Genomic DNA, 16,753 nt, shown 5'->3' with positions numbered 1-16,753 from the left:
AGAGAGGCGTCTCGTCTTCTTCCGCATTTTCCTCTTTCCCACGACGATGTCGTTACAACACGATACGTTTTTTTTCTCTTCACGCTGCGTCTGCGTCGATCTCTCACCCGGCCCCGATTTGCAACAAAATCGTTTCTTTTCTTTTTGCTTTTCGGGATTTTTTTTCAAAGACTCTGTTCATAACTCAGCACTGCACAATAGAATTCGAACCCTTTTATTCTATTGTAGACGTTTTAATACATCTGGCGCCCAACGTCTGCCGAAAGCCTATACACAAAACCCATTAAAGTAGATGCAAATGCTACGTTTTTTTCGTACGATTCAGCGCAATAGATTCAATTAAATAAAAATATGTTCCATGGTTTTCTGGGTGAGAAAGAAAAAGAAATCACTGGCTCAAATCGAATGCAGAGATTGTCCTAGTAATGGTCTACCAGACTTGGCTTTCCTTTACTCGGTGCTTGTTCCAGTCTACTTGCTTGTCTTTTATTTTCGGGGGACGAATCAGTATTTATGTATATTGATAACACACGTGCAACATCGACTGGGAAATAATAAAAAAAAAAAAAAAATGAAAAAGTGAGGGAAAAAAAGAAACGAGTTCTACCTGGAAAAATGGGATTTTGGAAAAGTGCGGATAAAAGAGAAAATCTTCAGGCAGATGAGAAACACGGTTGTTGAGAGAAATAAAATAGAAAAGAAAATTTCGAATTAGGAAAAATGTTACACAAGTCTTATTTGCATACATGAATGATTCAGCATGTTGTGCGCGCGCACGCGTCCAAACGTAGCCAACATTTTTGACAAATCTCGTGAAAAGATGGAGGGCAAATGAGCGAACTTTTTTTTTTTTTTTTTTTTTCAAAGTTATAATGCAAGGCACAGGCGGAGGTCGTCTCCATATTTGATTAACATACCAAAGAAAACAAAAAAAAAATAAAGAAACGCGGGTGATGTCTAATCATCGGGAGCCTGCCAAACAAAGAAAAAAAAAACGAAAACAAAGACAGGGAAGGAAGACGTGACGTGTTACCACCAAATACAAAAAAGGGAACAGCTGAGGCAGGTAAAAAAAAAAAAAGAGTTGCATAATATGTATAATAATACGAGGGGAGGTTCCTTTTGTGCACACACTAATAAAAATTGTGAATATAAAAAAAAAAGAAGAATGAAAGCAATAAAGTTAAAATTACGATGCGAAAACGCAAAAAAAAAAAAAAAAAAAAACTGTCTGACAATAGAAGGGAATGAAAGTTCACGTGTTATTAATAAACAAAAAATGAACGATCACCAAAAAAAAAAAAGAGGAAAGAAATGTCTAGCGATGAAGCGCATCATCATGGCTGTTGCAATTAAAAAATAATTTGCGCTGCCCACAACTGTGGCCAATACAGACAGAAGAAGAAATAGGAAGTTTCTATTCTTTTCAATTCTAATTTAAAGTTTTCTTTTTTTTTGGGGGGGGAAAGCAATAAAATCAGATTTAGTGAGCGCAAAAAATGGAAGCAACAACAAAAAGAGAAGGGACAGAAAAAATAAAGAAACGAAGAAGCTGCTCAATGGATATTGAATGACACGGTGTAGGCGGAATATACAATTAAACGTAACGGGATGTGTGTTTTTCTTCTTGGCTCGGTCGTACTTCACGCCTTCTCCTCATTTCCTAATCATTTTCCAGTCTTCTTATTTTTGGGAAGCAATTTCGTTTGAATCTCATTCGAGATAAAAAAAAAAAAAAAAGGTCAGCTGTTACACGACATCGTCGGCTTATATATATTTATAATATTCATATTTTATGTTTGCTTTTTTTTTTTTTTATTCATTTTTTAAAATTTTATTTTGTGGTTCCCCCGTTTTTCCCCGGGTACCGTCAACTTGATTTGTTGTCTTGTTTTCGTTTTACGTTTGCTGCGCTTTTTTGTGTTTGCTCTTTTTCACTTGAATGTTTGGAAAAGAACAACATTTTTTTGATACAAGAGTTTGGTCGGCTCGCGCCGGTCACGTGCATGGCCGTCAATCAAACGTCTTCTCGTCCAGCCATGGACGGAAAATGGGCAGAGTGGATGGGTAGTGGGCGCCTCGCTTCCTCCTCAACGTGCCGTCGTCGCCCCGCAGCGGGTACGTGGCCAGCATGATGGGCAGCTGCAGTTTGATGGGTTTCTCCATGCTGTGCGGCTCGATTTGGAACTATGCGCCCAACAGCAAGAAAAAAGAAAATGAATTTTCTTTTTAACTCAACATTCATTATTCAAAGCATTTCTTTTTTTGCATGTCTGTGTCTGTCGGCTAGAGAAGACAACTCTTGTTTTGGTAAACTTACAAAGACGTCGTACTGTATCCGGATGATGTGGCATCCTCTCAGGTTGGTCGGCGGCAGCGGTGGGACGTAGAGCTGTTCGTTTCTCCAATCGTCCGTCTCGCCGGCTTTGATTTTGCCCCGGTTGAGCGAGGCCAGCTCTCGCGTTTCCGTTTGCACCACTCGATTTTTGGCCATGTATTGAATAGTCTACGTGTAATTCATAATTTTTTTACAAGCCCATTCGATACTTTCATTGCAAATCTATAAGCAATGCACAATCGAACGGACATTGTTTCCACTGATTGTACTCTACGTGAAACCCTTTGTCTTTACGAATATTTAATGGGCCCTAGTTAAAGCTATTGATCTTATAAGAGAAACTCTCTTTAGGATGACATGCCCATTAAATTAAGAAAAAGAAACAAAAAAAAAAAAAAAATGTTACCTCTGTTAATGAAGCTTTGGTCCGTTTGATGGTGACGCGGCTCTGATTGTGAACAGAGGCCCAGATGCCGATCGTTTCTCCGGGGACGTATCCGCCTCTATCCAATCGCACGCGGCACGACACGGGTCCCGATGTGAAGCAGTTCAAGCCCAACCGGTGCTCGATTTCACAATGGAAAGGTTGCTGAGATGTGGCCAACCAAGCGAATAACACACCGGGGCAAAAATACAAGAATAAATAAATCAAACGTTAGTCATATACAAACAACTGAGTCTATATTAATAACGTGTAAGGCACGATATGCAGAGTTGAAGTAAGCCCGTAAACAAAGATGATCTCTTGCCAGAAAAGAGACCCTTATATTTTCGCGTCGGCCACGATTTTTCGTGAGTCAACGACTTGCTACGTAACGTGGAATGTTTTCAAAACCGACAAGGCACATAACACGTATACGGTGCGCACACACCACTGCTATTTACCGACAATGCACGTGAATGATGGTGGGGCGACCCGTATTAGCGCTGGATGCGCAACGCCCACCATTCTTTGATTCCGTTGCAAATGATCAGCTAAAATCAAAAGTGTAACATGCGGGCCAACGGCTTCTTTCTTCTAGTCGCGAAACGCATTGCTTTTCATTTGCGCGTATGTCATGGCCGGTGAACGATGTGCGTATATCGCAGGGACATCATCGAAATAGATTAGGCAAAAAGTGTATAGAAATCGTGATGGTAAAGCTACCTGAATTAATCACAAAGTGTCTTGTCGCATTGAATTGCGATTCGTCTGAGCCGTTTCTTCTTTCCTAATCGTTCGGGCAGCGCGTGATCGTGCGCGCGCAACCCGTCTCGTTTCACGATGATTTCGGGCATTAAACAATAGCGGAAACGGGAAGCGAGCCTCGCAAGACATTGTTATAGAATAACTAAAGTTTTTCCTTTTTCTACAGTAAGAAATGAACGCCTACGACGAGCGGAAACAAACGGCTGCTATTTGCAGCGCTTTTCGAAACAATAAATCGCACGATGGTGGACGAGACGGAAGAGACATAGTGGCAAGTGAAAATCAATTCCAATTACAGCAGTTGATTGAATGATAAACGAACGTCCCAGCTTCTTCTTTATTTGTCTATTCGCAAAATCGGAGCATTAGAGGCGGAGATATGGAGGAAGAAGACGCACCGATCAATAACAGCGAACCCTTTCACAGACGGCCAATATTTACTGTAACCATATGATAACAGTCCTTGTTTTGTGCCAGAGATCAGCCCATCTTTTATACGAACGAATAGGGAATGAGAGCAGTGAGACAAAAAAGGGGGGAATGAACGTCTTTTGATATGGTCCTTGCCGTTTAAGGTATTCAATGTGCAATAAAAATAGGGATGGATTTATGCCTGACATCACCACGGAGAGATCGATAGATGGAAAATAATCTGGCCCTTTTTTTCTTTCAACTGAGCAGCGGGAGCAGCCACACAAGGAGAGAAACTTGCGTCCTCGTTATTGCCTTTATACAACAAATCATTTGTAAATTGCCTGCATTTTTTTTCCAATAGAATCGATCGGGTCGTATAAAATCAATGGCTATTGGGCAATTAATGAGCGAGAAAGAGCCTGTTGTTGGCGTCTCCTTTTCACGGAGAAATGCTAATCGAACGGCACGTTTTGCATACACGCCAAGGCAATCATGGAAGGATTGCCCGCTCCACTAACTTTTAAGGAATTAAACAAACGACGTATTTTTTTTTTCTTCGTCTGTCGTCACGTGTCACGTTCCTTTCTTTCGTTCACGATGCACGCGTGCAGTGTACAGCAGGCGGTCATCGCTGTGTGCGCTATTGATTGAAGTAAAGCCGCACTGCTTATATTCATCGTCTTTTGCGTTATTATGCCGCTGCATAATATGTCTGTAAGTTATTACCGATGCATAATACATCAGAAAGCATATGCATATCGCAACATGTAATAATCTCTTTCCACACACACACACACACTTTTTTTTTCCAACTTATTTTTCTTTTATATATGTAATAGTGGTACCATCATCCGACCGCCATCAATAACTGCGGCTGACTGAGCTGTATACAACTGATTGGGCGTTTCTTTGACGGGACATTAACCGATCTCTTGCCGAATTCCAAGCAAAAAAAAAAAAATGTGCAAAACAAAAAAGAAATCTGCCCTTTTTTTAAAAAATAAATACAGTCGAGTGAACGCAGCAGCAGGAGCTACCGTTGCATAAATAGCGGATTGATACGGCCAGCTGGCAAGAGCCAATGCCGAAAAGGCCGATCATTTCATCCGGTAGCAGCAGGAGCTATTCCTCACTCCCGTTCACCATAGCAACAAAAAGCATCGAGCGACGGATGATAAGAGCGTACATATTGATAAAAGATAGAGTTCAAAAATATAAGAAAAAAATGCTGAAGAAGAAGACATAACAGCCGGCAGTGTGCACAGTTCTGCAAAGCGTACTGAAACGACGTCATCACCCACGAGATTTCATCCAACCGATTAACGAGAAGATCAAAAAAAAAAAAAAAAGAATTGGCCAAAACAGATTTAAAAAAAAAAAACGAAATATCTAAACGATTGTATATATAGACATGTAACGGTTTAAAGAAATGGCACGACGTCCGTCAGTCTGGCGTCGAAAAAGAGACAGATGTTTTTTTGTTTTGTTTTGGCCGTTATTGTGCGCAACGGATGTGATACGGCAAGGGAATCTGAAAGGCCTCGATCGATCCCGATCGACGTTAAAAAAAAAATGGCAATTCACGTGCGACGACACGTGAAGCTACTTTGGCCAGACGAATTATTAATAAAGGCTAAAAGGAATGAACAAAAAGAGAAGCTCCTCGTCTATGCTGAAATGATTCGAACTGCGCCACAGAACGTCTACATGAACGCGCAGTTATGAATTGAAAATAGAGGCGTCTACGGTTTCTTTAGGTGCGGTAGGATAATAGCTCTCGTTTTCACGGTTATGTACGGCGTCTCTAACCCACAAGATAAGACGGGCGTCGCTGGTACATTGACGCCGATGGGGATATACACCTATTGCGTGCCCACTCGACCATCATTGTTTAGATATGGGCAGCGTTGGCATATCAGCTGACTTGGCTCTAATCTATTGGCCATTATAAAGTAGCCCATAGCTTTGGGTTTTTATTTAGACGTCTATAAGAAAAGCCGAAAGGTGCATTACTTACAGCTAGTATGGGCGGCTCCAGGTTCAGATCGATGGGATTCATCACGATGAACACCTGTTGGTTCTTGTGCAGAAGGCCGGCGGGCTCGCGGAACGCCTGTTTATTCACCGTATCACCAAACAGATGCAAAAAGAAATGAAAGAAAAATGTTATAATAATGCCGACTTTGGATCTAACTCATAGAGGCAAAGTGTTGTGAAAAGACGACGTCCACTCCAAGTAATGGATGACTTGAAAATAAATGCTGCACATTTACACAATCGATTTGATTCTGAAATACGTTCTTCTTGCTGGCGCGTGTTTCTTTTCCAAAAAAAAAAAAAAAAAAAAGCACATCATTACAATAATCAGGTGTAGTGGTCGTGATGGATTTGGTGGGCTGATGGAAGGCGCCATCATCGACTACTAGGCGAAATGCCTCGTCCTAAACGGATGCATTGAATCAATCAAAAAAAAAAAAAAAGAAACAACTTACGGCTTTGCAGTAGTACTGGACCCATCCGTGTTTGCCGAGGAAGGTGGACGGCAGACCGAGCGGCAGACCTAGCTTGAAGGGGAAGCTGTGGATTCCGGGCGAGAGGAGGACAGGTCCTTGCCCTGATAAATCGGGACAATCAAGTTGTTTGTTATTACATTCCTATTTACGCGAGTTGTACAGAATACATTGTGTCCGTCGTAGCCGACCAAACAGCAAGGCAACATCAACCAACCACTCGGCAAAGACAAAGAGAGTGGCAATAAAAAGAAACGTCCAACTATTTGGACACATTCAATAGCTCATTATGTTTTGGCGGCGTCGCAACTCTTGTGGTTAAAAATGATATTTAAAAGCAAAAAGGGCCCATCCGGTGTTGAACTAGATTTGACGTGAACCCACTCGTTCGGTGCACTCAATACAACGTGTTGCCTTAATTATATGAACCGTTTGATAACAAGGTTTTTGCGACGTCCCTCCCATCTCTTCCTTAACATCAACTCGAAGATTTCCAACACGTTTTGCTTGTTCCGTTTATGGACGTTTGAATTGGTGATTCACCTCTTTCTAATTATTGAGCTCGACTTGTTTTGTTCCCACTCGTCTTCGTCAACCTTTTCAATCCTAATCACTGCTAAGAAATAGTAAACTTTCGCGTTCAAGTTGAAAGATTTCTATCTTCAAGTTTCTTTCGTGCGTGTGGCCCTGACGATGTCTATACTTCAGGTATATAACGGAACTTAACGGATAAACCCCCCATACTCGTTGCACGTCATCTCTCGCATAACTTTACGGCTATTATGCGTGATGTGTCTCATGTATGGACAGGTGCAATGTTAAGACAGACTCCTGTCTGAATCGATACAGATGAACATGCCGTTAAACTTGGAGAGTCACGCTACCCAGCCATTTCTTGTTTCCAATATTATTTTATTCGGCCATGGTCAGCAAGAGTTCACTAAACGTAATGGTGAAACGAAGGCAATAAAAAAAACCGAACGATTGGAAAACGAAATAAAACTAGAACTTTCTCACACAGTTTCCCATCATTATTTTTCCATTTTCTCTCGTTCTATAGGCGATTGTTTTCATCGTTACACCTTGACTTTTCACGGAACAGCTCAAATACAATTTCTCATTGACCATACACCTCGTTCAAAATCAATTTCATTTAGAATTTCCCATTGACCCAATGAAAAAAAAAAAAAAAGAAAGCAAGATGTAGGGGACGGTGTGTTTATGACCGACACACGAACTAGACCGAATGTTCACGACGTATTATGAACGTACAATCGACTAATCAACTGGGTTTTAAAAAAGAGAGAGAGAAAGACTGATACCACAGCCGGATTTTGAAGAAGCGACGGGTGGTTGTTATTGTTGCCACTGCTGTTTGATTTATGAATATGACACACATACGTACAATTGAGAGACGTGCTCTCTGTTGAAGCAAACAAAAGATACGGCAGATGTGTCACACTTAAAAAAAAAACACACGATGTCGTAGAGCGAAATCAATTGAAAAAAAAAAGGAGTATACCTGGCTCCCCGAGGAGTCGCATGCGGAAATCGATGTAGTTCTCCCGGTCACTGATGTGCTGCCGGCCGTTCTTCAATAGTCGCACCACTCCCTCGCCGACGACGTGAAAGAACAAGCCTACGTGGAAAAGAGACAATGAAAACAATTAGACATCAAGACTTGTACAAAAAGGAAAACATGAGAAATAGGACGCAGACACGCCCCAATGAGTCATTTGGCGAACATGTTTAGACATTTATCTATCTGTACATTTGTACGTAGAGAGATACGTACACGATATACAGCAAGGATGACGACACATTCTATTTACGATACCTGACATGAGCATCATGCCCCGTCTTGCTGCTGTCTAATGGCTCATCCTCTTTCTTACAAATGGCCCATCCGACCCGTTGGTTGTGCGTATCTACTCCATCAATTCTTCGCCCCGGCTATTTGTCAGCTTGAAATTATTTTTATGCAGTGCCATATTCTTTTCTCGCGTTTTGGGCGCAGCCTTTTTTTTTTTTTTTATTTTACGACATAGACACTCTCATCTTTGAAAACCCAACTTGAGGCAATGCATCATCATGTGCCCGCGGTTGGTTTTTTTTCTGACCACCTATTATTATGGCAGAAAAAAAAAGAAAACGAAGAATGCACATTTGAACAGAGAGACGGATAGCTGTTGTCTGGTCAATAGCTGACAGCTGTGCAAATCGCGGCGTGCAATAACTTGGAACGAAGGACGCGATCAAGATGATTGTCAACGGATTCTATGGCGGGACTCACGAGAATGTGTTGATGGAATGGATAAAAAATAAATTCTCGGTTTTGCCAGGGACACGAGTTCTGACATTGGAAAATAAATACAAAAACGGGTAAGTCAAGGAGTCTTGCGTTTATCAACCGGCGATTTCTTGCCAGTTGCATCGCTGGGCCAACCAAGCAGCGATGATTAAAGTGACATTCCGTTTTTAGTCCGTCCAACCGTTCCGACGTTACGGGCCAATCGTAAATGAAATTGTCCAAAAAAAAAAAACGAAAGAGAGAAGACGTTCCGTCGTGTTTGCAACTGAAACGGGATGAAGAACGTTGAAAAAATGCGGCAATGGCCCAAAGAGGTGACGTCACTCTTAACAGGAGGAGTCGATCACGCGGCACGTCGGTCATGTACGCACACGATACGTGGAGGAAACCGCTAGCCACGCCAGCCCTAGTGGGAAATTATAGCGTCACGAAACGAGGCAAGCCACACGAAAAAAACAACGAAGCCCAAAAATAGGTTTTTCCAGCGTGCGTCAATGAGGTTCGAATCCGAGTTTTCAATGACCAGCTAACAACAAATGGTAAGAAAACAAAAATAACGAGACGAAATTGGGCGATGTTCAACACTCCCTACGCAGGTTCAATCCAATTTTATTGCAATCTCATTAAGGTAAAAAAAAAAAGAACTGACGCGTGAATTTCAAACGCCCTGTCGGTCACCGCCCGCAAACATTCAATCACGCCCCTTCACTATTTTCGAAATTCTATTCTCAAATGATGTGTAATCATTTTCATAACGGTGTGTGCAATATCACTTTGACAATTCTTTTCTGCATCGAAAAATAATCAAGAGATTGGCCGCGTGAACGAATCCGTTGGACGTGAATTCAATGAGACGTGCAAGTCGCCGTTAGTGTCTCCGCATCGTGCCATCATCAAAGCATTACATCAAAACTGTGCCCAATGTTTCATCGTCTATTGTGTCGCACGACGAACGACGTTATGTTCCAACGGGGATTCACGTTATTCTAATTCAATTCATAGCCGTAAGACAAAACATTGAAGCTTTCGATTGATCGTGAGGACAGGAAGAGGATCCCTGCGTTTGTTTGTTATGCCGTAGTGGCGTGACCTGCTGCGTGATTGCATCATTTAAAATTTCAATGACCCTTTGGTATTTTTCGATTTAGACGAAACGACGTGCCCCGTCAAACGAAATAAAACACGAAGAGGAATGCTGTCAAACCGTTTGGGGATCGTGTCGTTCATGGCTCGTTATAACGTTTGTAACCCGTGGAACAAAAAGATGTCGACACGTTTGTCTTCTTTTCACGTTGGAGAAATTCATCACACACACAGAAAAAAAAAAAAAAAAAACGAATAAAAAGTTGGTTGTCAACACCTTCCTTTTCAGCGGAAAGCTTTATGAGATAAACATTGTTGTGGCACACCTTCGCACATTTTGCGGGAGGACATCGTGAAAAAGACGAGGACAAAACGAGAAATGCATCGGTTCGTCTATCGAGTTATTTTCGGTGGTGAAAAAAAAATAAAAAAAACGTGTTTGAAATGAGCCTCGTACGGCGGTCAAACCAATCCGACAGGAAATGGCTTATTGTTAGTTTTTTTTTCAAATTATCCTGAAGCAATTTTCGTCTTTTTTATCATTTTCGGACGGGTGAAGGAATTAAAAAGCGGTTTCTTATAAGAAAATGTACTTTGTAAAGCGCCGTGTTCCGATACAATACCATAAACAACGAGTATAACTGTTGATACTTGCCCATACCGCCGTGACCACGTTTCCACCTAGGGCAAACCGTTCCCTCTCTCCCTTTTCCATATTTTTTAACAATAAATGTATCGAACTATACATAGGGCGTCAATAAGGGAGGGGTGTCATCGAAATCAGGTAAATACCCATTTTATACGGGACTTGTGTTGAACTGCGCGCAGGTGTGTGCAGCACTCAACCCGCCCTTCTTGGCCACACAATCACGGTCTTTCGTTCATCGACGTCTTTGCCCAACCTCTCCTCTCTTGTATTTCTGGTTGTCCCGATGATGACTTCTCTTTTGCCAGACAGCACACAACCGGACACTCGGTTGGGGAGTTGAACATTTCTCTTCATTAACCGGTAGGATTTTTACGGTGCCACGTCGTGTGTGTGCATTTCATAAACGTACAAGCCCATTGAAAAACCAATCACGAACGTTTCTTCGATTTTACTTGTTTTCGAAAATCCCGTTGGAGAGGTCAGGTGTATCACATGGCAAGCAAAGAGGTTCATTATCAGGTATTTAAGGACATCGTTTGCGACCGATGTACCGTTGCCAAAAGCCAATGAAACTAAGCGGCCAACACAATGACCAACTCTTCGGCTCACGCAACCCTCCACGACTCTAATAAATCTACAAACAGCTGCAATTGTGTTTCGACTGTTAAAGATAAACAGAAAACGTCTGTTCTTTTCTTTGTACAATTCATTTACACGCGGGATAAAGAATAGAACGGGAGCAGATGAAACGCTGTCGACGATAGGATTGAACCAAATGTTGGAAAACAAAAAGGATGTGGTGAGACAGCTTCTCTTTGAAAATCACGCTGCGTGATGGATGCATTTGGCTGGTGTGTGTCAAAAGAGCTGCTGCTGTGGTGATACAAGCCCACCTCCTTCCGGCCGAAGCAGATGAGGTACGGGCGAGCCCTCCTTTCCTTGTTTTCTTATCAAAAAGCTGTGCCGCATTGACATGCGTGAATATTCGCCGCAAACACGATTTCGCCTTTAGCCTTTTTTATATTTTTCAATGTAAAGTATGTCTTGCTTCCTTCCTTCTCTATCCAAGCCGCTAGTTGTTTCCGTCCCATTTCAATATGACGTCATTATCCGCTGAAAAACACGTTGGCTACGTGCTGTAAATATACTTACGCGGTGATTGGCCTCGATAATCAATGTAGACTTGATTGATTGTTGCAACGGTGGTGGGAGATGGCCAGCTGTTATGTCAGTTATACACTGTCGTGCGCACATATATATAGTCCTCTCCAGCCTATACATATACACCGACTTAATTACAAAGAAGATTGCAAGCACATTTTTTTTTTTTTTTTTTTAAAAAAAACAAAAGGTTGGAAAAGAACACACACACAAAAAAAAAAAAAATGTTCCCGGACATGGTGCGTTATTGGCTCTAGTGCCAAACCCGCGCATCCGCGTGATTACTGATTCATGCATCATAGGAGAACCGCGTTTAGACGCACGGCTATTTTGTACACGTACGTCGTATAGATATCACAATTTTCTATACTGTATAGGTCGACCATTTATTCCGTGTAAGTATGTACACAAGAATCTTTTTGCATTTTTACCCGGACATCCCGGCAGCAGGAGCAACAACTCCTCCTACAAGCCATCATCGTGCGTACAACTGTTTCGGGCTGGCACGCAACGCTGCATCCCGACAAGATCGCACTGCACGCAAGCATCGCATCGTCACGGAGAAAATCCCGAAGAAATGGAAGGGGGGGGGGGGGAAACATTTATCGATCATTGGGCCGTCAGTTTTTGGTAAATTGATCGACAGAATTTCAAGAGCGGTTAAACAAGACCCCACTTACTCGTTTTCAATATAACCAAGTCAGCCATTTCCAATTCATTTCAGTTTTGGGCTGTGTAATTTTTCACGTTTAACTGCACGTTTTTTTTTTTTGTTGCGTGGTAAGTTTGAAACGGGGTCGCCAGACACGGAACAAGTTTTACGATTTCATACTGCTTACTGTCTATAATAAAATGTTATCTATTTCCGATGATGATGACAGAACGGAATATTGGAAGGGAAAAACAGCGTTTCGTTGGCGATGATTCTCATCGTGTCAGACGTAGTATCGAAGCCAAAATGAAAAATAAAAAAACGTGTGGCTTAAAGATCGTAAAAAGGCATCGTAATAATAAAGAATCGTCCGTAAGGAGGGTGAAAGAAGAGTCTTGTCTTTCAAACGTGTTTGCCTCTTTTTCTTTCGTTGTGTTTATTTGCGGCCAAACTTTTCACGCGTGTCTCTTCGAGTTTCGTGTGCCTATATAAAAATCTGTGTTTCTCTTTTGGCTGGCCTGATGATCACGTAATGCGCAGACGGTGGTGCCGTATAGTTTGCCTTCGTGTGGTGACGACAAGCGGCGCATGAAATCATCAGCCGTGAAATCTCTTTGGGCATGGTTCGTGAATTCCTTCGTATTACATGCAATCCCTGCTTCGTCGGTCGTTCTCTTTTCAACGAGAAACCAAAGTTCTTTTCTTTATTCTTCTAATACGATTAAGACGGGCAATAGAACGAGTGAAATGTCCACCCCATTTTTCGCATCGTTTTGGGAGGCTGCACATTTCATTTTCACCCGTTCGACATACAAAAGAGTGAACGCAGCAAGGCCGTGCACGACCCAACAAAAGAGGGGGGCCATCAAGAGAAGACGCACTATAAAAGGCACCGTCAACCAATCATCCAGCAAAGGCTTGAATTTGTTTCTGCTTTCCTAGTTATTTGCTTCTTCCAAGAGAAAAAAAGGGGCCGTTTGTGCCGGACGCGCTTACGGCTCTTTCCCATCGTTGAACGGATCTCTCATCAAACACCATCCATCATAACGCACACACACACACACACACACACGGCAATATATATACACACAAACGAAAGAAACGTTTGGGCTGCTGGCCAACATCAATACGTCACACAAATGTTTGGCCGCCCTTCGAGGGAGGCTCAAAAAACCTATTACACAACACAGTCTATGTGTACAACTAATAAGATATGCCTGCAATCAAGGCCGTACCTTCCAATAATTCCAAGCCAGAGACTCACGCAATACACGATTCTCGTTTGTTTCTTGTAGGTTAAACGAAGCTCGGCATTTTCGGGGAGAGGTCGCGCAGCAGCAGATTTACACAATGGGCGTTCCATTTCGTCCCGTGTATGTAAAGCCAATCGCTTGTTTGTTTCTTACACAGCCTCGCATGCATTTTCTTAGAAGAAAGCCAGCGGGTAGTCCTTTTTTTTTAATTCAAAAATGGCGTTTCACGATCGAAACGAAGAAATCAAAGCTCAGCACATTCCTGTCTGGAATTGATTCCCCCCCCCTCCCCCCGCGATACATCGGATATGCGTCAACCGGCTTCAATCCCACACAGGCGGCCATGTCGGGGTATATTCAAATGACACATAAAGGATCGTACCGCTATGCATAACGTTCAGTGTACCTGATGTGAACTTGACGAAACAAAAGTCTTCATTTTTTGTTTCGTTTCTTTTGTGCCAATGTTCCCAGAAATAAGCTCGTCCTTTATAAAACGTATGGAGTCGATAACCTTTTGTGTGTGTGTACGTTGCGTGACTCCCGCTACAATGCAAAACTATTCAGAAAAAAAAGGAACCTGTGGAAAAAGAAAAGGTTGTGTCGGGATGGATGTGTGACTTATGATTGTGGGCCAAAAAAAAAAAAAAAGAAAACGTGAATAACCTCCCGAACGAAAGAAATGGTGCGTGTGTTAGCTGTGATGCAAAAGTAACGAAATGTTATGTAGGCAGGCGCGGGATTTTTTTTTGTTTTTGTTTTAGCTCGAATGAGATGTGTGAAACCAGATCGTTTGACAAGTCGTCACGCCCCACTCGGGTGACCTCAAAGCGTGACCTATTCGCAACTGGCTAAAATAACACAGCAAGACGAAGAGCGTCGAAAGTGGGGGGAGGCTACCGTGCATAGTTTGATGACATCATCTACCCGGTGATGTCATATTTTTCTTTCTTTTTTTCGGTGTGCCTAGTCGTTAATGACTATGTTATTTTAGCAATAGCTCACACAGTGTATTCGCACGTAAGGTTAAACCTAAATTACAGCTACTGATGCATATGGCCTTTTTAATGATGGTCTTTGAAAACGAGCCACTCTTTGGCTTTATTTTGATAAGATGCTGTTGGTTTTGGTGTGAGGGGAAAAGAGGTTATCGCTTCAGAGGGGAGGCGAGTTTTCTTTTCACGCTCGCTATTCCGACTCCCGCGTCTTGTACCGTTAGATCCGTTCGCTGCGGTACAAACACGACGAAGAAAAAAATAGGTGGGGAAATGCATAACTCACTGCGTTATGGTGTTTGGAAGCCTCACCCCTTTAACACACAGCAGAGAGTTTTATGGGTGGGTGCTTTATTGCAGTCGAATGGATTTGATCAAAATGGGCTTTTGCCACTTTTTCCAGGTGAAGAAAATTGAACGAGCAAACGAACGATGATGAAATGCTTGACGTTTTTCTTTCCATCCTCATTTCTTTATACCCGTTTGAATAGAATGAACGACGTCGTTAGCGTGCCTCACTCTCGCGTCTTGCATTATTGTGTTTAACTGTTGCCAAAATCAAAAAAAAAAAAAAAAAATAATAAAAAAATTGGAAAAAGGAACTTACCTAGGACGGGCGTTTCATCCTCGAGCTCGACGAGGACTCGGCCGCTGAGGAATTGGCCGGGGAAGAAGAGGAGCGACGAGTTCTCGAAGAGAATGAGGAATTTGAGCAATTTGCGACCGCCGTGCGGCGCCATGGAACCCACTTCACTAAAGCGAGACATCTCGCTCCGAGGTCCGAGTCGTCGAAACGTGTACAAGCTGCTGGACGACGCCGTTTTTTGGCCAGAATTGTTTTTCAAGGTGAAATGCAAAAGGTGTGTCGATGACGCTGCAGAACGAAAAATGCGCCGATGATGAATTCTTGGCTGCTCCTGTTGCTATTTGTCAGCCGTTTGACAATTCACAATGACAACGTCCCTTTTTTTTCTCAAGATGAACGCGTTCGATCAAGGCCGCAAACTTGCCGATGCACCTGCCAAAACAACAACAAGAAAAAAAAAAATTCGATAATGAAAAACACTTTCCAACTCATTTCGAATTCGTCGTGGCACAGTTGGAAGATATTTCCGATTCAATCCGACGACAAGCAAATCGAAAACAAAAAAAAAAAAAAAATGGGTGGAAATTGATGGAGAGTAGATGCGGGTGTGCGTCTAGTCATGCACGATAAAAATGTCTCTTTATTCAAAGGCGCACTGTCGGACGCCACGAGAGACGGGCCATGTACGGAGCGCACATCAACATGGCACGGCCCTACGAGAAATAGAGAGTCTTGATTTTTTTTTTTTTTTTTTTTTTTACAAGGACGAAACGAGAAGAAAAGGATGAAACAAAAAAAGAACGTGGGGTATCTTCGTTTTCGTTGAGCGAAGGAAAAGAAGAAAAGAGAGAGTGGAGAGTTTTGTCGTTTTTCGTTGTGCCCAAACCAGTTTCCTGCCCTTTGGACCGGTGCTCGAGGAATAATGAGCCGCTCTACAGAAGAGACGTAGTGAAAATATCTCGTACGAGAGATAAACACCGACTTTCTCTTCTGAAAGGAAAGAAAATCGCCTCACAAAGGTGTACCGTGCAAGTTTCACGGCAATTGTTTTCCCGTGAATTCCTCCAGTTGTACGTTGATATACAAATATCCAAAAAGAAAGAGATTTGAAGAAAATAAGCTGAGAACAGCAAAGGCCTTCAACATGCTTATTTCAAACATTTGGGTGTAGTTTTTTTTCTTTTCTTTTGCCAGTCGTTCACGGCTGCTGGCTTCGTGCCAGGTTATCTCGCCCCATGGCTTCAGGGCACAAAAACCAAATACTTTTTCATTTTTTCTTTCTCTTTTTTTCCTGAAAACGAGGGGAAAAAGCTGTTGAAGAGAGAGAGGGAAGAACGAAAAAGGAGGCCACCATCACGGATACAAGAGGGTTGCTTTTCATTTCTTCGTTTAGATTTTAGTTTTAGACGAGTCAAGCGAGGGCTAATCGATCGATGAAATGGAGCACGAAAGTGAAGCGACCCACATTGAACAAGTGAACGTGCTTTCGTCCAACATTCTTGCAGCAAACAAATGAATATCAAAATGAAAAAAAAAAAAAAAAAAAAAACACATTTCCAATTCGAAAAAGTCTTCCTTTTTTTTGTGTGTGTTGTTGTATTTCCCAATTTGG

General features: G+C 42.2%; 1 protein-coding gene and 1 pseudogene across 1 annotated transcript; one reads left to right on the top strand and one right to left on the bottom strand.

Annotated features, from left to right (window-relative positions):
* LOC130692172 (DNA helicase MCM9-like) overlaps positions 1-16,753 on the top strand; it is a 94,319-nt pseudogene that overhangs the window by 37,666 nt on the left and 39,900 nt on the right.
* LOC130691977 (arrestin domain-containing protein 4-like) lies at positions 397-15,322 on the bottom strand. Its single transcript, XM_057515027.1, has 7 exons — positions 15,163-15,322; positions 7,974-8,090; positions 6,434-6,555; positions 5,959-6,054; positions 2,745-2,927; positions 2,321-2,506; positions 397-2,187 (listed from the first exon to the last, which is right to left on the bottom strand). Exons 1-7 carry the CDS (start codon positions 15,320-15,322, stop codon positions 2,014-2,016), a joined length of 1,038 nt encoding a protein of 345 aa, XP_057371010.1. The 3' UTR covers positions 397-2,013.

Source organism: Daphnia carinata, chromosome 1 (genome assembly GCF_022539665.2).
Source record: "Daphnia carinata strain CSIRO-1 chromosome 1, CSIRO_AGI_Dcar_HiC_V3, whole genome shotgun sequence".
NCBI classification, from domain to species: domain Eukaryota; kingdom Metazoa; phylum Arthropoda; class Branchiopoda; order Diplostraca; family Daphniidae; genus Daphnia; species Daphnia carinata.
This window is presented reverse-complemented; position numbering and strand designations above follow the sequence as displayed.